A 25001-nucleotide genomic window follows, 5' to 3' on the forward strand; every position below is an offset into this window, starting at 1 on the left:
TAAAAGTGCAATTTCCTTGTTGAAAATGTGCATTTATTAAAAAAAAAAGAACGACAGTTATGGCAAGCAGAAAAATATTTCCCTAAATTAAATATAAAGTGTGTTTTATCCGATTTCCTGTTTAATTAAACAAATTAATCTATAGATTACTTGATTACTAAAATAATTTGATAACTGCAACCCTAAACATGATATATCCTACCCATTTGTGGAGAAAAAACCGCTTATCAGAAATCAAAGCATGAACAGCCGTTTGGTTGCAGAAGGAAAGGGGGAACATTGGGGGAACAGTGCCATCAAGTGGCCAACTGACACAAACGCACACAATATGGCTTTGAAAGGCAACCAGAGCCATGGCTTTTCTTGAGCTTATGAATACAGTATTGTACATAAGTACACACTTTATAGCTAGGTTACAATCACGTGACCTAGAGCAGTGTTTTTCAACCACTGTGCCGCGGCACACTAGTGTGATGACTGAAGTGTTCATACCAACCAAACCCCAACCCCCCCTCCCTCTCCATACCCCAAATAATGTAAATAATTCAATGTATATACTCTGATGATTATCTTGTGTGATGACTGTATTATGATGTTAGTATTTATCTGTATCTTAACAAGTTGAAAAACTTAGTCGGGTGTTACCATTTAGTGGTCAATCAAGATACAGTCTGGTGTGCCGTGGGAGATGATCTAATTTCACCTATTTGGGTTGAAAATATTTTGTGCAAAGCAGTAATTATAGTCTGCAAATGATGTGTTGTTGTTGAGTGTCGGTGCTGTCTAGAGCTGGGCAGAGTGACCGTGTAATACTTTTCCATATCAGTAGGTGGCAGCAGGTAGCTAATTGCTTTGTAGATGTGGGAAACAGCGGGAGGCAGTGTGCAGGTAAAAAGGTGTCTAATGCTTAAATCAAAAATAAACAAAAGGTGAGTGCCGCTAAGAAAAGGCATTGCACAACAACATAAGCTTTTAGTTTCTGTTATGAAAATCGAGAAAGAAAATATGGTGTATTGGACCAACAATCACAATATTTACTACTAGGACTTAACATGACGTTAGTTTATTTGCACTTCGTAGTCATATTCAGGCATAGCAACCACAAAAGAACACTAACTAATGTGCTCAGTTGTGCCTTCTTTGCGTTTAGTTCTGCTCTCAAACACTACAAATATAGTGGAGAATAAACTTGATTGGATCACAGAACGTTTCTCAAGCAAATCAAATGTTTATACAAACATTTTACAAAGTGATCACTGCAGACACAAGCACACCTGCCAACCTTGAGACCTCCGAATTCGGGAGATTGGGGGGTTTGGTTGAGGTGGGCGGGGTGGGTCCGGGGGGCGGGACAAGTATATTTATAGCTAGAATTCACTGAAATCCAAGTATTTCTTATATACAGTGTATATAAATAAAAGAAATACTTGAATTTCAGTGTTCATTTATTTACACACATACACACACATAACACTCCTCTATTGTGCAATGCTTTGCAGCCAGTAGCACAGCCTTTGAAGGAGCATAGGTATGGGCAGCATCTGTGAAATTTGCAGGAAAGGAGTGAGTTTAGGGTTGAATTGTCCTTCCTCGTTGTATTCTCTGTCACTATCTTTCTAAGCATGCTGAACACCCTCTCTGGTGATGCATTGCTGTGTGGCATCATCAAATGCACCAGAGTCTGGAATCTTCCATCTCTCCCTAGCATAGCCCTCCCCCTTCGAGCTGGCCTGGATGAACTGAAATTATTGTTTCCAATCATTTTGGAACTTGCAAGCGTACTTCTTCTTCTTACTCGTCGTCGCCATGACTGTCTCTTCTTCATTCATCTGCTTCGTCTATGTTATGTTTTTTTTAACATTACTACTTGCCGTAGTTTTGAAGCAATGCATGATGGGAATCCGGATGTTGTGTGTCAGTGTATTAACGTGCCAGCTGGAATAAACGGCCTACTTTATGGGTTATAGATAAACCCAGGGGTCACCAACGCGGTGCCCGCGGTCACCAACGCCCGTAAGGACCAGATGAGTAGCCCGCTGGCCTGTTCTAAAAATAGCTCAAATAGCAGCACTTACCAGTGAGCTGCCTCTATTTTTTAAATTGTATTTATTTACTAGCAAGCTGGTCTCGTTTGCCCGACATTTTTAATTCTAAGAGAGACAAAACTCAAATAGAATTTGAAAATCCAAGAAAATATTTTAAAGACTTGGTCTTCACTTGTTTAAATAAATTCATTTATTTTTTTACTTTGCTTCTTATAACTTTCAGAAAGACAATTTTAGACAAAAAATACAACCTTAAAAATGATTTTAGGATTTTTAAACACATATACCTTTTTACCTTTTAAATTCTTTCCTCTTCTTTCCTGACAATTTAAATTAATGTTCAAGTAAATTTATTTTTTTTATTGTAAAGAATAATAAATACATTTTCATTTAATTCTTCATTTTAGCTTCCGTTTTTTTGACGAAGAATATTTGTGAAATATTTCTTCAAACTTATTATGATTAAAATTCAAAAAAAATATTCTGGCAAATCTAGAAAATCTGTAGAATCAAATTTAAATCTTATTTCAAAGTCTTTTGAATTTCTTTTAAAATTTTTGTTCTGGAAAATCTAGAAGAAATAATGATTTGTCTTTGTTAGAAATATAGCTTGGTCCAATTTGTTATATTTTCTAACAAAGTGTAGATTGGATTTTAACCTATTTAAAACATGTCATCAAAATTCTAAAATTAATTTTAATCAGGAAAAATTACTAACGATGTTCCATAAATTATTTTTTTAATTTTTTCAAAAAGATTCGAATTAGCTAGTTTTTCTCTTCTTATTTTCGGTTGAATTTTGAATTTTAAAGAGTCGAAATTGAAGATAAACTATGTTTCAAAATTTAATTGTCATTTTTTTCGTGTTTTCTCCTCTTTTAAACCGTTCAATTAAGTGTAAATATCATTAATTATTAATAATAACATAGAGTTAAAGGTAAATTGAGCAAATTGGCTATTTCTGGCAATTTATTGAAGTGTGTATCAAACTGGTAGCCCTTCGCATTAATCACTACCCAAGAAGTAGCTCTTGCTTTCAAAAAGGTTGGTGACCCCTGGATAAAGCTATGAATAACAGAGATATATATAATAGTCTCCTTCTTGTTGTGTGTGCAGTTGCGCACTGAGCTCCAAAAGCCGTAGATGTTATAACGTGACTGGGCCGGCACGCTGTTTGTATGGAGGAAAAGTGGACGTGACTCAGGTCCGGCTGGAAATGGGGAGAATGATTGTCCCGGGAGATTTTCGGGAGAGACACTGAAATTCGGGAGTCTCCCGGAAAATTCGGGATGGTTGGCAAGTATGGACACAAGTGGTCCAATTGCACTCCACAAGGTGATGAAAAGTGATATTTTTAAGAGCCATTTCCTTCTACACACTTTAGTTTTTCCCTGACTTTATAACCTTTATGAACCACTTCTTTCGGGACTCTATGCAATTATTTTGACTCGGGGTCCAAATTTAGAGAAAACAATGTGTCTGGGGGCCGGTATTATTTTTAGGAACACTAATACAAAACCTCACAATAATGTCTGATTGAAAGCTAAAAACGTTATGACAGACCGCCATAAAAACGGAATGGAATTTAATTTTTTTTTACTGAATGAGACAGCCAGAATGTACATGAAAATAAAGAATGTAGGGATTTACAATATTAACTATGAAGGATAAAACACTGAAAAAATCTTGATCCTACACTTCTCTTTTGTAAAGTAAATCTGAACAGCCTATATGGGCATCTACATCAACTATATGATTTGCCTGAGAAGCTGGACAGGACAAAAATAAATAAAAAAATAAAAAAATAAAAAAATAAATAACATAAAATAAAAAAATAAAAAAATAACAAATACATTTAAATGTAACTTTAGCCTACTACTACAACCATATTATTTACCAGCAACATAAAGCGAAACAGAGGCAGAGGTGTCCTGCCACAGTCAGTAACAAATAAACAGAAAACAGTAGTGGTCAAATACAAATTTATTAACCGTGTAGTTACATGTCCATGGTTTAATAGTATTGTTGATTTTCTGTCTATCCTTCCAGTCAGGGGTTTATTTATTTTGTTTCTATCTGCAGTTAAGCCCGATGCTATCACGTTAGCTCGTAGCTAAAGCATTTCGCCGATGTATTGTCGTGGAGATAAAAGGCACTGAATGTCCATTTCGCGTTCTGGACTCTCATTTTCAAGAGGATATAGTATCCCAGGTGGTTTAAAATACAAATCCGTGATCCACAATAGAAAAAGGAGAGAGTGTGGAATCCAATGAGCCAGCTTGTACCTAAGTTACGGTCAGAGCGAAAAAAGATACGTCCTGCACTGCACTCAAGTCCTTCACTCTCACGTTCCTCATCCACAAATCTTTTATCCTGGCTCAAATTAATGGGGTGATCGTCGCTTTCTCGGTCCGAATCTCTCTCGCTGCTGGTGTAAACAATGGGGAAATGTGAGGAGCCTTTCAACCTGTGACGTCACGCTACTTCCGGTACAGGCAAGGCTTTTTTTTATCAGCGACCAAAAGTTGCGAACTTTATCGTCGATGTTCTCTACTAAATCCTTTCAGCAAAAATATGGCAATATCGCGAAATGATCAAGTATGACACATAGAATGGATCTGCTATCTCCGTTTAAATTAAAAAAAATCATTTCAGTAGGCCTTTAAGGATGACAACTCAACACACAGACGCTTCTTTTCAACTCGTGTCTTAAGCGCAGATTTGTGACTTTATCAGTAATATTTACTATTAGCTTGTTATTCGCGTTATTTTATTTCTACTTCATAAGCACTTTTAGTTTAGCTTTATATTCTATTGCTTCAATTAATCTTTTAATGAGCGTAACTAATAAAAATGTATCAAATCCGACAGACGTGAGTGCCTGAAAGTTTGAATATGTGGACATTGTTTCTGCACCACTGCAATAGAGCGCATGTGAGAGATTTTGAATTTTTTTTTATTAATGCACACATGTTAAAGGCCTACTGAAATGAATTTTTTTTATTTAAACGGGGATAGCAGATCCATTCTATGTGTCATACTTGATCATTTCGCGATATTGCCATATTTTTGCTGAAAGGATTTAGTAGAGAACATCGACGATAAAGGTCACAACTTTTGCTCGCTGATAAAAAAAAGCCTTGCCCCTACCGGAAGTAGCGTGACGTCACAGGTTGAAAGGCTCCTCACATTTCCCCATTGTTTACAATGGAGCGAGAGAGATTCGGACCGAGAAAGCGACGATTACCCCATTAATTTGAGCCAGGATGAAAGATTTGTGGATGAGGAAAGTGAGAGTGAAGGACTAGAGTGCAGTGCAGGACGTATCTTTTTTCGCTCTGACCGTAACTTAGGTACAAGCTGGCTCATTGGATTCCACACTTTCTCCTTTTTCTATTGTGGATCACGGATTTGTATTTTAAACCACCTGGGATACTATATCCTCTTGAAAATGAGAGTCGAGAACGCGAAATGGACATTCACAGTGACTTTTATCTCCACGACAATACATCGACGAAGCACTTTAGCTACGGAGCTAACGTGATAGCATCGGGCTTAACTGCAGATAGAAACAAAAGAAATAAACCCCTGACTGGAAGGATAGATAGAAGATCAACAATACTATTAAACCATGGACATGTAACTACACGGTTAATGCTTTCCAGTTTGGCGAAGCTTAACAATGCTGTTGCTAACGACGCCATTGAAGCTAACTTAGCAACGGGACATCACAGAGCTGTGCTAAAAACATTAGCTATCCACCTACGCCGGCCAGCCCTCATCTGCTCATCAACACCCGTGCTCACCTGCGTTCCAGCGATCGACGGAGCGATGAAGGACTTCACCCGATCATCAATGCGGTTGGCGGCTAGCGTCGGATAGCGCGTCTGCTATCCAAGTCAAAATCCTACTGGTTGTGTTGCTGCAGCCAGCCGCTAATACACCGCTTCCCACCTACAACTTTCTTCTTTGCAGTCTTCATTGTTCATTAAACAAATTGCAAAAGATTCACCAACACAGATGTCCAGAATACTGTGGAATTTTGCGATGAAAACAGAGCTGTTTGTTTTGGATTCAATGGGGCCGAATACTTCCGTTTCAACGATTGACGTCACGCGCATACGTCATCATACATAGACGTTTTCAACCGGAAGTGTGGCGGGAAATTTAAAATGTCACTTTATAAGTTAACCCGGCCATATTGGCATGTGTTGCAATGTTAAGATTTCATCATTGATGTATAAACTATCAGACTGCGTGGTCGCTAGTTGCGACCTTTATCGTCGATGTTCTCTACTAAATCCTTTCAGCAAAAATATGGCAATATCGCGAAATGATCAAGTATGACACATAGAATGGATCTGTTATCCCCGTTTAAATAAAAAAAATTCATTTCAGTAGGCCTTTAACGAGCCACATGTGGCCTCCGGGCCTTAATATTGCCCAGGTCTGATCTACATGGACGACCGGAACACACAAGGACAGAACAGCAATACGACATTTTTCTGCTCAAACTCTACACTTGCTGTCACTTGTTTTAACGCTACGCTGGAGCTGCTCGACCATCGTGTGAATTAACCCACCAAGAAAAAAGGGACGCAACCCTCTTATAGAAAGGGTTTATTACACTTCAAAATAATTGTCTCTACTTGGGTTTTAGATTTTTTTCAATGATTTTAGGTCACACATTTGAGGCTGCATTGAAAAAAAAGGAAATGAACTGAGTCAAGTTCAACTGTTTTGGCAAACATATTGTAAACACAAAAGTAAAATAAAATAAATAAAAATAGTCTAGACTCCAAAGTGAAGTAAAGGAGTCACATTGTGGGACTTACCAGTGGTGAAGCGTGGTTTGCTGCTCGCTTCCTGCCCGGTCAGGCTCAGAGGTTTTTCGGGCAGGGTGAGAGACGTGGAGGCCGGTGAGGACTGCGTACGCGACAGGGGGCGGTGCACGCCCAGAGCGCCGCCAACGCCACCGCTTCCACCGCTACGTAGCATCGGGACGGCCAGGGTCTCCATTTGTCGGTGCAACTGTTGCAGCTGCTTCTGCTGCTCCCATAGCAAAGACTATGGCACGTGATACAGATGTGGTAGGAACAATACATCATATTTTAGCCCCGTTCAACCTCAGCTGCTTTCTTTGTGGACAATGACGCCATCTAGGGGACTGTTGGCTGAATAGCATGCATCCTGTGTATGTACACTATATTGCCAAAAGTATTTCACTCACATATGAACTTGAAGTGCCATCCCAGTCCTAACCAATAGGGTTCAATATGACCTTTTGCAGCTATTACAGCTTCACCTCTTCTGGGAAGGCTGTCCACAAGGTTGCCGAGTGTGTTTATAGGAATTTTCCGCCATTCTTCCAAAAGCACATTGATGTTGGTGGAGAAGGCCTGGCTCTCAGTCTCCGTTCTAATTCATCCCAAAGGTGTTCTATGGCAGTGGTCCCCAACCTTTTTGTAGCTGCGGACCGGTCAACGCTTGAAAATTTGTCACACGGACCGGTGGGGGGGGGGGGGGGGGGGATTTTTTTTTTTTTTTTTTTTTTTTTTTTTTTTTACATAAATAAATACAATCATGTGTGCTTACGGACTGTATCCCTGCAGACTGTATTGATCTATATTGATATATAATGTATATATTGTGTTTTTTATGTTGATTGCATAAAAAAATAAAAAAAATAAAAATTTTTTTTTTTTTTTTTTTTTTACATAAATAAATACAATCATGTGTGCTTACAGACTGTATCCCTGCAGACTGTATTGATCTATATTGATATATAATGTATATATTGTGTTTTTTATGTTGATTGCATAAAAAAAAATAAAAAATTTTTTTAAATTTCTTGTGCGGCCCGGTACCAATCGCGGCCCAGTGGTTGGGGACCACTGTTTTATGGGGTTCAGGTCAGGACTCTGTGCAGGCCAGTCAAGTTCATCCACACCAGACTCTGTCATCCATGTCTTTATGGACCTTGCTTTGTGCACTGGTGCACAGTCAACACAATATATACATTATATATCAATATAAATCAATACAGTCTGCAGGGATACAGTCCGTAAGCACACATGATTGTATTTCTTTATGACAAAAAAATAAAAAACATTTTAAAAAAATAAAAAAAAAATAAAAAAATTCAAGCGTCGACCGGTCCCCAGCTCCAAAAAGGTTGGGGACCACTGCTTTACACCACTGCATCCTATGCTTTGCATTGGACTTGGTGATGTATGGCTTAGATGCAGCTGCCCGGCCATGGAAACCCATTCCACGAAGCTCTCTGCGTACTGTACGTGGGCTAATCGGAAGGTCACATGAAGTCTGTAGCAACTGACTGTGCAGAAAGTCTTTGCACTATGCTGACCCTCTCTGTCAGTTCACCTGGCCTACCACTTGGCGGCTGAGTTGCTGTTGTTCCCAAACTCTTCACTTTTCTTATAATAAAGTTGACTTTGGAATATTTAGGAGCGAGGAAATTTCACGACTGGATTTGTTGCACAGGTGGCATCCTGTGACAGTTCCACGCTGGAAATCACTGAAAGCGGCCCATTCTTTCACAAATGTTTGTAGAAACAGTCTCCATGCCTAAGTGCTGGATTTGATACACCGGGCCAAGTGATTAGGACACCTGGTTCTCTCATGTCTGTGTTTAGTTTAGTTATGTTTTGCTTGGTTTTTGGACACTTTTTAGTTCCTGTTTTGACTCCCTCGCTTCGTCACCATAGCAACCATTAGTTTCACCTGGTTCACATCCTCATGTCACGCACCTGTTTTCACTAATCATGTCAGCAGTATTTAAGCTTGTTGTTGCTTGGTGACATTATCCTATCACGCCATGCTACTTCTGACCATACTTGCCAACCTTGAGACCTCCAATATCGGGAGGTGTTTGGGGCGGGGGGCGTGGTTGGGGCGTGGCCAAGGGCGTGGTTAAGAGGAGAGTATATTTACAGCTAGAATTCACCAAATCAAGTATTTCACATATATATATATATATATATATATATATATATATATATATATATATATATATATATATATATATATATATATATATATATATATATATATATATATATATATATATATGTATGAAATACTTGACTTTCAGTGAATTCTAGCTATATATATATTTTATTTTAATTTTTTATTTTATTATACATATACATAAAAGACATACTTGAATTTCAGTGTTCAGCAGGCTATCCGGTAGATGGCAGTATTGTCCTGTTTAAGAGTGTCACAACATTGCTGTTTACGGCAGACGAACTGCTTTACGGCAGACTAAACGTGACCGCTGTTGTTGTGTGTTGTTACCGCGCTGGGAGGACGTGAATGAAACTGCCTAACAATAAACCCACATAAGAAACCAAGAACTCTCTCTCCTTGTTGTGCACTCTACTCTCTAAAAGCCGCAGATGTTATGACGTCATTGGGCAAGGCGAGCTGCTGGGAAAGCGGACGTGAGAACGGCTGTCCCCACTCAGGTCCGCATTGAGCTGGAGGGGGCGTGGCCTCCAGCTCCGGCTGAATACCGGGAGTTTGTCGGGAGAAGGGAGGTTGTCGGGAGGGTTGGCAAGTATGCTTCTGACACCCCTGCTAACTCTGTTTGACTTCATGCTACAATAGTTCCATGCCAAGTAAGTTTTTGTTTATTGTTCATAGTTTCTGCCTTTGTGCAAGTTTTGTTTCATTAGCCAAGTTTTTGTACTTCCGCCTTTGGTTCTTTTTGTTAGTGTAAAAATAAACATGTCCTTCACGCCTTGCCCGCGCCAACTTTCCTTTGCATTCCGGGAAAACAAAACCCCCCCAAAGTCCCCTTGTTGACAGATTCTCATCATTTGGATGGGTGGCCAAATACTTTTGGCAATATAGTGTACCTGGATCTTATGAGAAGCTGAATAAACCAACCTGGTTGAGTATGAGTGCGTGTTGTAAGTTGAGCTGCTCTTGGTTACTGGATCCTGTTGAAGATGCTGGCTCCGCCTCCCTGATGGAATCAGCCCTCCCTCTGCTTGGATAGCCCGGCTCTGACGGCGACGTCCCCCCGCCGTCCTCCGAGTCCATGTCCTCAGAGGGGATCTGGTGGAGTCTGGGCTTCTCGCTGGATTTGGACATGAGCTGACACGGACAGAAAATACACCTGAGGATTCTGATTCTGATACACAATTGTGTTGCACAGCACACGGGGTGTCGTGATACAACGTTTTCACTTGCGATACGATACCAATATTAGTATTGGCCAATACTAATGGTAATCCAATACGATACCAGCACGAATCATACATATTTCTATTATTTTGTAGTGTGGAATGTTGGGAAAGGCTTAATCGAGTGAAATTACTCAAACTAATCTACTATTAAGCGTCTGGAATGGACTTAGGCTGTCTTAAAGTTCAAGTTTGTTTGGCGTCACCTAGTGGCAATAATAATTGAAAACATTAGGCTCATGATGCAGTAAGTTTATAGATGCGGACACGTTTGTTACCGTATACCTTCTAATATGCTCCTGTCTAGCAGACTTTGCATGTGTACTTGATATGCAAATATAATTATTTGATACTATATTTCTGTTCATTTAAGGACACTTATTGTAGCCTAGCTTGTCTGATATAGTGTGCTTAGCTGTTGTGTAGCTGCTAGCTCCTAGTAGAATAGAATAGAAAGTACTTTATTGATCCCTAGGGGAAATTCAGCACCACAGTTCGCTCACAACAAACACTTGGGTATATGTGAATAACACAAATACAATCTATTATACTGCATCATTCACATGTGAATAATAAATGTACAGTCTATTATACTGCATTATTCACATGTGAATAATACAAATACAGTCTATTATACTGCATTATTCACATGTGAATAATATAAATACAGTCTATTATACAGCATTATTCACATGTGAATAATATAAATACAGTCTATTATACAGCATTATTCACATGTGAGTAATATAAATACAGTCTATTATACAGCATTATTCACATGTGAATAATATAAATACAGTCTATTATACAGCATTATTCACATGTGAATAATATAAATACAGTCTATTATACAGCATTATTCACATGTGAGTAATATAAATACAGTCTATTATACAGCATTATTCACATGTGAATAATAAATATACAGTCTATTATACAGCATTATTCACATGTGAGTAATATAAATACAGTCTATTATACAGCATTATTCACATGTGAATAATATAAATACAATCTATTATACTGCATTATTCACATGTGAATAACATAAATACAGTCTATTATACAGCATTATTCACATGTGTATAACATAAATACAGACTATTATACAGCATTATTCACATGTGAATAATATAAATACAGTCTATTATACAGCATTATTCACATGTGAATAATAAATATACAGTCTATTATACAGCATTATTCACATGTGAATAATATAAATACAGTCTAATATTCAGCATTATTCACATGTGAATAATAAATATACAGTCTATTATACAGCATTATTCACATGTGAATAATATAAATACAGTCTATTATACAGCATTATTCACATGTGAGTAATATAAATACAGTCTATTATACCGCATTATTCACATGTGAAAAATATAAATACAGTCTATAATACAGCATTATTCACATGTCAATAACATAAATGTAGTCTATTATACAGCATCATTCACATATGAATAATATAAATACCGTCTATTATACAGCATTATTCACATGTGAATAATACAAATACAGTCTATTATACAGCATTATTCACATGTGAGTAATATAAATACAGTCTATTATACAGCATTATTCACATGTGAAAAATATAAATACAGTCTATAATACAGCATTATTCACATGTCAATAACATAAATGCAGTCTATTATACAGCATTATTCACATATGAATAATATAAATACCGTCTATTATACAGCATTATTCACATGTGAATAATACAAATACAGTATATTATACAGCATTATTCACATGTGAATAACATAAATACAGTCTATTATACAGCATTATTCACATGTGAATAACATAAATACAGTCTATTATACAGCATTATTCACATGTGAATAATATAAATACAGTCTATTATACAGCATTATTCACATGTGAATAATATAAATACAGTCTATTATACAGCATTATTCACATGTGAAAAATATAAATACAGTCTATTATACAGCATTATTCACATGTGAATAACATAAATGCAGTCTATTATACAGCATTATTCACATGTGAATAATATAAATACCGTCTATTATACAGCATTATTCACATATGAATAATATAAATACCGTCTATTGTACAGCATTATTCACATGTGAGTAATATAAATACAGTGTATTATACAGCATTATTCACATGTGAATAATAAATATACAGTCTATTATACACCATTATTCACATGTGAAGCGGGGGTGTCGGGCGGGGCTAACAACAAAGCTAAATGCTTTGTTGTTAGCGGGGCTAACGAAAAAGCTAAATGCTAATCCACAAAGAAGCGCTAATAAGGAGTCTGTTAAGCTAGAACTAGCCAGCGCCAGGCTGGATAATCCCTGCACACATAGCAATTCTTCTAGAATAATATACAACTCACATAATGTTTTTTCTGCGTCAGAGGTGGACATGCATTTTACTGAGGTGGCAAACAATCTAAAAATTCCTGTCATATCAATTCCTAGATATGGTCGAAATTATTTAAAGTGCACTATGCATAATAAACGTAACATTATTAATATTGCTACTACGGATACTTTCAACAAAAACTCCTCAAAACAGCCCACTACCTATAATATGGGCTTTTTAAACATAAGGTCATTGTCTTCCAAAACGTTATTAGTTAATGAAGTCATCAGAGACAACAATCTTGATGTCGTTGGTTTAGCCGAGACCTGGCTCAAACCAGACGAATTTTTTGCGCTGGGTGAGGCGTCTCCTCCTGGCTATGCGGGAACGCATATTGCCCGCCCCATTAAAAGGGGTGGGGGTGTTGCACTAATATACAACAAAAACTTTAGCCTTACCTCGGACCTAAATAATAAATATAACTCGTTTGAGGTGCTCACTATGAGGTTTGTCACACCGCTGCCTCTCCACCTGGCTGTCATCTACCGCCCCCCTGGGCCCTATTCGGACTTTATCAATGAATTTTCAGAGTTCGTTGCTGATCTAGTGACGCACGCCGACAATATAATCATAATGGGAGACTTTAACATCCATATGAATACCCCATCGGACCCTCCATGCGTGGCGCTCCAGACTATAATTGATAGCTGTGGTCTTACACAAATAATAAATGAACCCACGCATCGCAACGGTAATACGATAGATCTAGTGCTTGTCAGGGGTGTCACCACCTCTAAAGTTACGATACTCCCGTACACTAAAGTAATGTCCGATCATTACCTTATAAAATTCGAAGTTCTGACTCATTGTCAACAAACTAATAATAATAATAATAACTATTATAGCACCCGCAACATTAATGCTGCCACAACGACGACTCTTACTGACCTACTGCCTTCAGTAATGGCATCATTCCCAAATTATGTGGGCTCTATTGATAACCTCACTAACAACTTTAATGACGCCCTGCGCGACACCATTGATATTGTAGCACCGCTAAAGCTAAAAAGGGCCCCTAAAAGGCGTACCCCATGGTTTACAGAAGAAACTAAAGCCCAGAAATTATCATGTAGAAAGCTGGAACGCAAATGGCGTGCGACTAAACTTGAGGTTTTCCATCAAGCATGGAGTGATAGTTTAATAACTTATAAACGCATGCTTACCTCAGCTAAAGCTAAATATTACTCAAATCTCATCCACCTCAACAAAAATGATCCTAAATTTTTGTTTAGTACAGTAGCATCGCTAACCCAACAAGGGACTCCTCCCAGTAGCTCCACCCACTCAGCAGATGACTTTATGAATTTCTTTTATAAGAAAATTGAACTCATCAGAAAAGAGATTAAAGACAATGCATCCCAGCCACAACTGGGTTCTATTAACACAAATACGACGGTATATACGACGGACATTGCCCTCCAAAATAGTTTCTCTCTCTTTGATGAAATAACATTGGAGGAATTGTTAAAATGTGTAAATGGGACAAAACAAACAACATGTTTACTTGACCCAATTCCTGGGAAACTTATCAAGGAGCTTTTTGTTTTATTAGGTCCATCAGTGTTAAATATTATAAACCTATCACTTTCCTCTGGTACTGTTCCTCTAGCATTCAAAAAAGCGGTTATTCATCCTCTACTCAAAAGACCTAACCTCGATCCTGACCTCATGGTGAACTACCGGCCGGTGTCCCACCTACCGTTTATCTCGAAAATTCTCGAAAAAACTGTTGCACAGCAGCTAAATGAACACTTAGTGACTAACAATCTCTGTGAACCTTTTCAATCCGGTTTCAGGGCAAATCACTCTACGGAGACAGCCCTCGCAAAAATGACTAATGATCTATTGCTAACGATGGATTCTGATGCGTCATCTATGTTGCTGCTTCTTGATCTTAGCGCCGCTTTCGATACTGTTGATCATAATATTTTATTAGAGCGTATCAAAACGCGTATTGGGATGTCAGACTTAGCCTTGTCTTGGTTTAACTCTTATCTTACTGACAGGATGCAGTGTGTCTCCCATAACAATGTGACCTCGGACTATGTTAAGGTAACGTGCGGAGTTCCCCAGGGTTCGGTTCTTGGCCCTGCACTCTTTAGTATTTACATGCTGCCGCTAGGTGACATTATACGCAAATACGGTGTTAGCTTTCACTGTTATGCTGATGACACCCAACTCTACATGCCCCTAAAGCTGACCAACACGCCGGATTGTAGTCAGCTGGAGGCGTGTCTTAATGAAATTAAACAATGGATGTCCGCTAACTTTTTGCAACTCAACGCTAAGAAAACGGAAATGCTGATTATCGGTCCTGCTCAACACCAACATCTATTTAATAATACCACCTTAACATTTGACAACCAAACAATTAAACAAGGCGACTCGGTAAAGAATCTGGGTATTATCTTCCACCCAACTCTCTCGTTTGAGTCACACATTAAGAGTGTTACTAAAACGGCCTTCTTTCATCTCCGTAATATCGCTAAAATTAGTTCCATTTTGTCCACAAGCGATGCTGAGATCATTATCCATGCGTTCGTTACATCTCGTCTCGATTACTGTAACGTATTATTTTCGGGCCTCCCTATGTCTAGCATTAAAAGATTACAGATGGTACAAAATGCGGCTGCTAGACTTTTGACAAAAACAAGAAAGTTTGATCATATTACGCCTATACTGGCTCACTTGCACTGGCTTCCTGTGCACCTAAGATGCGACTTTAAGGTTTTACTACTTACGTATAAAATACTACACGGTCAAGCTCCTGCCTATCTTGACGATTGTATTGTACCATATGTCCCGGCAAGAAATCTGCGTTCAAAGAACTCCGGCTTATTAGTGATTCCCAGAGCCCAAAAAAAGTCTGCGGGCTATAGAGCGTTTTCTATTCGGGCTCCAATACTATGGAATGCCCTCCCGGTAAAAGTTAGAGATGCTACCTCAGTAGAAGCATTTAAGTCTCATCTTAAAACTCATTTGTATACTCTAGCCTTTAAATAGACTCCCTTTTTAGACCAGTTGATCTGCCGTTTCTTTTCTTTTCTTTTCTACTCTGCTCCGGGGTGGACCGATAGCCTGTCCATCAGATGGGGACATCTCTACGCTGCTGACCCATCTCCACTCGGGATGGTTCCCGCTGGCCCCACCATGGACTGGACTTTCGCTGATGTGTTGGACTTTCACAATATTATGTCAGACCCACTCGACACCGAGGATGCCGTTGTGGCTTGTACAGCCCTTTGAGACACTAGTGATTTAGGGCTATATAAATAAACATTGATTGATTGATTGACTATTACACAGCATTATTCACATGTGAATAATATAAATACAGTCTATTATACAGCATCATTCACATGTGAATAATATAAATACAGTCTATTATACAGCATTATTCACATGTGAATAATATAAATACATTCTATTATACAGCATTATTCACATGTGAATAATATAAATACAGTCTATTATACAGCATTATTCACATGTGAATAATATAAATACAGTCTATTACACAGCATTATTCACATGTGAATAATATAAATACAGTCTATTATACATTGAAGTACAGTCAAAAAGGAACATATGCATTATACAGTCTGATGGCTGTCGGTATGAAGGACTTCCTGTGTCGTTCCGTGTTGCATTGTGGGAGTCTGAGCCTTCCACTGAACGTGCTCATTCTCTCCGCCAGTGGGCTCTGGCCTGCCATGTTTACTTTTTGTAAGTGACTTCAGTAGAATACAAGAAAAGACCGACATTGTGTGCACATTGGAGGACATTTAGGTGTTAACTGGCTGTCCAGCTTTGCACAGGTAAACACGCTGCAGCGCTGCTTGTATCGGAGATTTGACATGCAAGCCAATACAATCTGATCCTACTTTATTCATTGATATTGAACCGATATCAATATCGGATGGGGATACCGTATCCCCAACAGTGACTACAGAATCCAATGTTGTACTGTAAATGCTCCGACGACTGTGTTGTACCTTGCCAAGGTGAGTCTGCTGTTGTAATCTCTCCAGCAGCTGCGTGTTGTGGTGCTGCTGGAGCAGGTGCGTGTGGAGGGCCCTCGTGCTCTGCGGCAGGGGCTCCGAGCGCGTCCGGCTCAGGGGCTTGTGGGCCTGAGCGCCCCCCGGGGACAGCTGGTCCAAGTGCGAGGCGAACTGCAGCGGCACAGACTCCAGGCCCGGCACTGGATTTCACACGGAGAGACAAGAACTATAAATGAAATGTGAAACACGAGCACGTGACTCCCAAACCTCATTTGTTAACGTGCATAATAACTTGGAGTGCATGAGAAAGTGGAAAGCGCTGCTTGACCACATTTTACGAACAAATATCAGTGTTTCCCGTAAACTGCCAAGATACCTGTGGCGGTGGGGGCGTGGCTATGGGCGTGGTCACCATGACATCATCGAGTAATTTGCATAATTTACTACAATGATATGATTTTCTCTAAAAAGGCTCAAAAAATGTATACTTACTAATTAATAATAACAGTTTTGTTTTAAACGTCCATCCATCCATCCATTTTACAATATAATTACAACACTTTATGTACATATTTATATACAGATTTGAACAATAAGTTATTCACTGAAATATATTTATTAATTGTGGTTCTTACAAAAAATATATATTATAAAAATATAAAAGCTAAAATGTCTCTGAAAGCTCTGCCCCTTTAATTAGTGCATACTAAATAATTTAACTTTAGCCTACTACTACAACCATATTATTTACCAGCAACATAAAGTGAAACAGAGGCAGAGGTGTCCTGCCACAGTCAGTAACAAATAAACAGAAAACAGTAGTGGTGGTAGATAGACACAGAGCTTCATCAAACATCTGATCCACTGAACAAAGAGCTCCAAAAATCTTGATCCTACAATTCTCTTTTGTAAAGTAAATGTGAACAGCCTATATGGGCATCTACATCAACTATATGATTTGCCTGAGAAGCTGGACAGGACAAAAATAAATAAATAAATAAATAAATAAATAAATAAATAAATAAATAAAAACATAAATAAATAAATAAATAAATAAATAAATAAATAAATAAATAAATAAATAAATAAATAAATAAAATAAAATAAAAAAAGAAATAAATAAAAAAATACAAAAATAAAAAAATAAAAACATTTAAATTTAACTTTAACCTACTACTACAACCATATTATTTACCAGCAACATAAAGTGAAACAGAGGCAGAGGTGTCCTGCCACAGTCAGTAACAAATAAACAGAAAACAGTAGTGGTCAAATACAAATAAGGCAACAAGAGAAGTATCCTACACTTCTCTTTTGTAAAGTAAATGTGAACAGCCTATATGGGCATCTACATCAACTATAGGATTTGCCTGAGAAGCTGGACAGGACAAAAAAACACAAAAAAAAATATATATATATATAATATTTGTGGCAGCATTATCACCGCTGATGAGTTCATTGTAAACAATACAGCAGGTGGACCACGCAAGAGTTTCAAACTAGCTGGCGAGTAGCACACCCGACACTTCAAAGTGCATGCAGAAGGTCGATAAAACTGCTGAACGCTCGATTTATACACAATTAAGATAATACTTCAAACATTACGCTTACTATTACTTGTTCGTGTCTTTTGAAAAACATGCATATGGTGTTTTTTGATGGTTTCTTTTACTTCAAGTGCTACACAACCTAAAGAAAATACACCCTCTTTACTTTAAAAGGGGACTCGAGGGTGATTAAAATCTACGTTTGTGAGAATGTAACGTAAGAACGACACGGGAGGTTGCAGCTGTCTCGTAGCCTGAAACACATACATAAGCCCACAGATACTAGGAACGCCCACATAAGTACGTCCACTACACTGTCAGCTTACACCGGTGTTTTTCAACCACTGTGCCGCGGCACACTAGTGTGCCGTGAGATACAGTCTGGTGTGCCGTGGGAGATTATCTAATTTCACCTATCCGGGTTAAAAATATGTTTTGCAAAGCAGTAATTATAGTCTGCAAATGATGTGTTGTTGTTGAGTGTGGGCAGAGTAACCGTGTAATACTCTTCCATATCAGTAGGTGGCAGCAGGTAGCTAATTGCTTTGTAGATGTGGGAAACAGGTGTCTAATGCTTAAACCAAAAATAAACAAAAGGTGAGTGCCCCTAAGAAAAGGCATTGAAGCTTAGGGAAGGCTATGCAGAACGGAACTAAAACTGAACTGGCTACAAAGTCAACAAAAACAGAATGCTGGACGACAGCAAAGACTTACTGTGGAGCAAAGACGGCGTCCACAATGTACATCCGAACATGACATGACAATCAACAATGTCCCCACAAAGAAGGATAAAAACAAGTGAAATATTCTTGATTGCTAAAACAAAGTAGATGCGGGAAATATCGCTCAAAGGAAGACATGAAACTGCTACAGGAAAATACCAAAAGAAAAGAAAAAGTTAACAAAATAAGAGCGCAAGACAAGAAGTAAAACACTACACACAGGAAAACAGCAAAAAAGTGCAAATAAGTCAGGGTGTGATGTGACAGGTGGTGACAGTACACCTACTTTGAGACAAGAGCTATAGTGATGCATGCTTGGTTATGCTTTAAAGTCATATCCAATAATTGTGACAACTGAGTTTCCTTTTTAATTATTTTTTCAACGCAAAAAATGTGCTTTGCTCAAAAAAGGTTGAAAAACACTGGCTTACACTATGCCAGGGGTGTCCAAAGTGTAAACAATTAGTGTAAACAATTAGCTGGGGGCCATTTGCGGCCCCCAGCTAATTGTTTACCGGCCTGCCACACATTCAGCAAAAGTTTAAAAATTTATAGTATTGCAAAAATTAAAAAAAAACATTTAAAAATGTGGAATGAGGTGAAATCTAACGAGAAAATGTGCAATGTTGACACAAAGCTGCCATGCAGGCTGTTATTTTTTCTTTTGTCTTTCTTTATTTTTCTTTTTTTTTTGTCATGTTATAATGAATTATTACTTCAAAAATGTCACTTTAAAATGTTTATATGTGGGAAAAATATATAATATAAAAACATCAAATATTTCTTTGACAAAAGAGCATAAAACAAACAAAATAATAGTTCAAACGTAAAATGGACAGATATATCTGAAGTTGATCTCGTAACTTAAGTTTTGAAAGTAAAAAAAACCTAATAAAAATGTATCACTTTATTTTATTTATTAATTTTTTTTAATTTTTTTTGGAAAGTAAAAAAAACCTAATAAAAATGTATCACTTTATTTATTTATTTATTTATTTATTTATTTTTTTTAAAGTAAAAAAAACTTAATAAAAATGTATCACTTTATTTTATTTATTTTTAATTTTTTTTAATTTTTTTGAAAGTAAAAAAAACTTAATAAAAATGTATCACTTTATTTTATTTATTTTTTAATTTTTTAAATTTTTTTTAAAGTAAAAAAAAACTAATAAAAATGTATCACTTTATGAGTGGGGCACCTTTTGGATCCCAAATATATTTAGTGGGATTGTATTAATATTTTCATGGATTTCTCAAAAATATGAAATAATTAAAATCAATGGTGTCCTGCATTATTGATCTTTTAAGGCTCTAATTACTAAATACTGCATATTTCCAGTTTCACTATAAAAAACAAAGTTGTCTTTGACAGAAAAGCCATAAAACTTTTCCCCAAACCTTACTTTTTATCAACCTGGAGTTGATATAGAGATTTACTGTAAGCGTTAAATAAAAAATAATAATAATAATTTGACTTATTTTTAACGTTTTAATGACTGAGACTAGGGATGTCCTATAATGGCTTTTTGCCAATATCCGATATTCCGATATTGTCCAACTCTTTACTTACCGATACCGATATCTACCGATACCGATATCAACCGATATATGCAGTCGTGGAATCAACACATTATTATGCCTAATTTGGACAACCAGGTATGGTGAAGATAAGGTACTTTTTTTAAAAATTAGTAAAATAAGATAAATAAATTAAAAACATTTTCTTGAATAAAAAAGAAAGTACAACAATATAAAAACAGTTACATAGAAACTAGTAATTAATGAAAATTAGTAAAATTAAGTGTTAAAGGTTAGTACTATTAGTGGAGCAGCAGCACGCACAATCATGTGTGCTTACGGACTGTATCCCTTGCAGACTTTATTGATATATATTGATATATAATGTAGGAAGCAGAATATTAATAACAGAAAGAAACAACCCTTTTGTGTGAATGAGTGTAAATGGGGGGAGGGAGGTTTTTTGGGTTGGTGGACTAATTGTAAGTGTATCTTGTGTCTTTTATGTTGATTTAATAAAAAAAAAAAAAAAAAAAAATTTTTTTTAAAAAAACGATACCGATAATAAAAAAAAACGATACCGATAATTTCCGATATTACATTTTAACGCAGGCCGATATTATCGGACATCTCTAACTGAGACCCTTTATGGTCCCCGGGAGCCCTAAAGGTTAAAAAAAAAATCAGTTTATTTTATTATGGTTTGAAAATGAAAAATATCAAAATGGCCCCCGCATGCTTAAATTTTTCCGTGCGGGGCCCTCAGTGGAAAAAGTTTGGACACCCCTGCACTATGCTCAAAGTTCAAAGAAAGACTCCAAAACAGCCTTCAAAGGCTTACAAAACTGCAAATGCATGAACCTTAGGATTTAACACTTTGGCAGTGTTTAATATTTACAATAAATTAGCACAAAATGCAATGAATGATGTAAGATATGCTACTCAGGAGTGTACTGTATTGCAAATAAGTCTGTAATAAAGAAACATATATTAGGTGTTGAATAAAAGGAACCATAATATTAGAGTCAGAGCGTCACGACAAGCTCATAAAGAAGCAGAACTAGATCAGTAAAGACTAGATGTAGTAATATATAGTGTAATAAAGAAGCAGGAATAGATCAGTAAAGACTAGATGTAGTAATATATAGTGTAATAAAGAAGCAGGACTAGATCAGTAAAGACTAGATGTAGTAATATATAGTGTAATAAAGAAGCAGGACTAGATCAGTAAAGACTAGATGTAGTAATATATAGTGTAATAAAGAAGCAGGACTAGATCAGTAAAGACTAGATGTAGTAATATATAGTGTAATAAAGGAGCAGGACTAGATCAGTAAAGACTAGATGTAGTAATATATAGTGTAATAAAGAAGCAGGACTAGATCAGTAAAGACTAGATGTAGTAATATATAGTGTAATAAAGAAGCAGGACTAGATCAGTAAAGACTAGATGTAGTAATATATAGTGTAATAAAGAAGCAGGACTAGATCAGTAAAGACTAGATGTAGTAATATATAGTGTAATAAAGAAGCAGGACTAGACCAGTAAAGACTAGATGTAGTAATATATAGTGTAATAAAGAAGCAGGACTAGATCAGTAAAGACTAGATGTAGTAATATATAGTGTAATAAAGAAGCAGGACTAGACCAGTAAAGACTAGATGTAGGTGTCTCACCAGAGAGGAGCGGAGCATGCACCAGTCCAGAAGGCTCCAGGATGATAACAGGTAGGCGAGGGCTGAGCTGATCCTCTCTGCTCAGGGGCAACCACACCTGTGGGGTCCCGGCTGCGACCATGGGCACTCCACCCACTTTCAGAGGGGACAGCTCTCCTTCAACCTGCACACAATATTAACACAGTCAAATAATAAATAATAAGTAATAAATATAAGGGCCATTTTGTAGCGTCCCGGAAGGGTTAGTGCTGCAAGGGGTTCTGGGTATTTGTTGTGTGGCGTTTATGTTGTGTTACGGTGCGGATGTTCTCCCGAAATGTGTTTGTCATTCTTGTTTGGTGTGGGTTCACATATTTGTAACAGTGTTAAAGTTGTTTATACGGACACCCTCAGTGTGACCTGTATGGCTGTTGACCAAATATGCCTTGCATTCACTTGTGTGTGTGTGAAAAGCCGTAGATATTATGTGACTGGGCCGGCACGCAAAGGCAGTGCCTTTAAGGTTTATCGGCGCTCTGTACTTCTCCCTACGTCCGTGTACACAGCGGCGTTTGGAAAAGTCATACATTTTACTTTTTGAAACCGATACCGATCATTTCCGATATCACATTTTAAACCATTTATCGGCCGATAATATCGTCAGTCGGATATTATCGGACATCTCTAACCGTAAGTATCACTAGTTTACACACGTTTTCCCTCTTTTTGTGTATTTTCTGACTGTGTTTTATCAAATAGCATTATAAATTAATATTATTATGAAGTTATACTGTCTAGTAGTAGAGCAAAAAAACAGCACTTTACTTTACAGTGGAAACCTACGGAAAGGGACATGGGGGAATTTTATTTTTTTATAACAACGGTATATTATTATTTATTTTATTTTTTTTCAGACATGTATCTCGTGCGCACGAGAAACTTTTTTATAAAGTTATAAAAAAAAATATGTATATATAATTTTTTTTTAGACATGTATCTCGTGCGCACGAGATAGTTTCTAAAAAATTTTTTAATTTTTTTTTTTTTTTTGGACATGTATCTCGTGCACACGAGAAACTTTCTCGTGCGCACGAGATACATGTCTAAAAAAAAATTATAAATATTTTTATTTTTTTTTAATAAATTTATAAAAAGTTTCTCGTGCGCATGAGATAAATGTCTAAAAAAAATTTAAAAAATAAAAAAATAATTTACTTTTTTTTTTTAGACATGTATCTCGTGCGCACGAGAAACTTTCTCGTGATCACGAGATAGTTTCTAAAAAAAATTATATATATATATTTTTTTAGACATGTATCTCGTGCACACGAGAAACTTTCTCGTGTGCACGAGATACATGTCTAAAAAAAATTATAATTTTTTTTTTTTTTTTATAAATTTATAAAAAGTTTCTCGTGCGCAGGAGATAAATGTGTAAAAAAATTTAAAAAATTAAAAAATAATTTAAATTTTTTTTTAGACATGTATCTCGTGCGCATGAGAAACTTTTCCGTGCGCACGAGATAGTTTCTAAAAAAAATTATACCTTTTTTTTTTTTTTAAATAAATTTATAAAAAGTTTCTCGTGCGCATGAGATAAATGTCTAAAAAAAATTTAAAAATTTAAAAAAAATTAAAAAATTTTTTAGACATGTATCTCGTGTGCACGAGATAGTTTCTAAAAAAAGTTATAATTTTTTTTTTTTTTTCAGACATGTATATCGTGCACACGAGAAACTTTCTCGTGTGCACGAGATACATGTCTAAAAAAAAATTATAATTTTTTTTTTTTTTTTTTATAAATTTATAAAAAGTTTCTCATGTGCATGAGATAAAAGTCTAAAAAATTTTTAAAAAATTAAAAAATAATTTAAATTTTTTTATAGACATGTATCTCGTGCGCACAAGAAACTTTCCCGTGTGCACGAGATAGTTTCTAAAAAAAATTATAATTTTTTTTTTTTTTTAGACATGTATCTCGTGCGCACAAGAAACTTTCTCGTGCGCACGAGATACATGTCTAAAAAAAAATATACATTTTTTTTTTCTTTTTTTATAAATTTATAAAAAGTTTCTCGTGCGCATGAGATAAATGTCTAAAAATTTTTTAAAGAATTAAAAAATAATAAAAAATTTTTTTAGACATGTATCTCGTGCGCACGAGATAGTTTCTAAAAAAAGTTGTAATTTTTTTTTTTTTAGACATGTATCTCGTGCGCACGAGAAACTTTCTCGTGCGCACGAGATACATGTCTAAAAAAAAATTATACATTTTTTTTTTTTTTTTATAAATTTATAAAAAGTTTCTCGTGCGCATGAAATAAATGTCTAAAAAAATTTTAAAAAATAAAAAAATAATTACATTTTTTTTTTAGACATGTATCTCGTGCGCACGAGAAACTTTCTCGTGCGCACGAGAAACTTTCTCGTGCGCACGAGATAGTTTCTAAAAAAAATTATAATTTTTTTTTTTTTTTAGACATGTATCTCGTGCACGAGATACATGTCTAAAAAAAATTATACTTTTTTTTTTTTTTTTAATACATTTAAAAAAAGTTTCTAGTGCGCATGAGATAAATGTCTAAAAAAATTAAAAAATTATTTATATATATTTTTTTAGACATGTATCTTGTGCGCACGAGATGGTTTCTAAAAAAAATTATACATTTTTTTATTTTTTTTAAATAAATTTATAAAAAGTTTCTCGTGCGCATGAGATAAATGTCTAAAAAAATTTTTTAAAAACTAAAAAATAATTTCAATTTTTTTTGCCCCTATGTCCCTTTAGGGGCTCCGTAGAAACCAATAATGTAAATAGAATACATTATAGTGAGGTGTAATTGAAAAAACAACAACAACCCAGTGATATAAAGTTACCACA

The 25001-nt window shown here is 36.3% G+C and overlaps 1 protein-coding gene across 8 annotated transcripts in view; it reads right to left on the reverse strand.

The window, feature by feature from the left end:
• The window catches only part of LOC133653267 (histone deacetylase 7-like), a 306865-nt gene that overhangs the window by 45879 nt on the left and 235985 nt on the right, over window positions 1-25001 (reverse strand). For 7 of the 8 annotated variants that reach the window (XM_062052360.1, XM_062052359.1, XM_062052358.1 and 4 more), the window contains 4 exons: window positions 22142-22304; window positions 16672-16877; window positions 9960-10169; window positions 6881-7112 (listed from right to left, as the gene is read on the reverse strand). In XM_062052360.1, the coding sequence (XP_061908344.1) occupies window positions 6881-7112; window positions 9960-10169; window positions 16672-16877; window positions 22142-22304 (811 nt within the window). The remainder of the gene's footprint in view (window positions 1-6880; window positions 7113-9959; window positions 10170-16671; window positions 16878-22141; window positions 22305-25001) is intronic. The other variant, XM_062052355.1, reaches the window with a different exon arrangement.

The sequence above is a fragment of the Entelurus aequoreus genome, linkage group LG07 (genome assembly GCF_033978785.1).
Source record: "Entelurus aequoreus isolate RoL-2023_Sb linkage group LG07, RoL_Eaeq_v1.1, whole genome shotgun sequence".
Taxonomy (NCBI): domain Eukaryota; kingdom Metazoa; phylum Chordata; class Actinopteri; order Syngnathiformes; family Syngnathidae; genus Entelurus; species Entelurus aequoreus.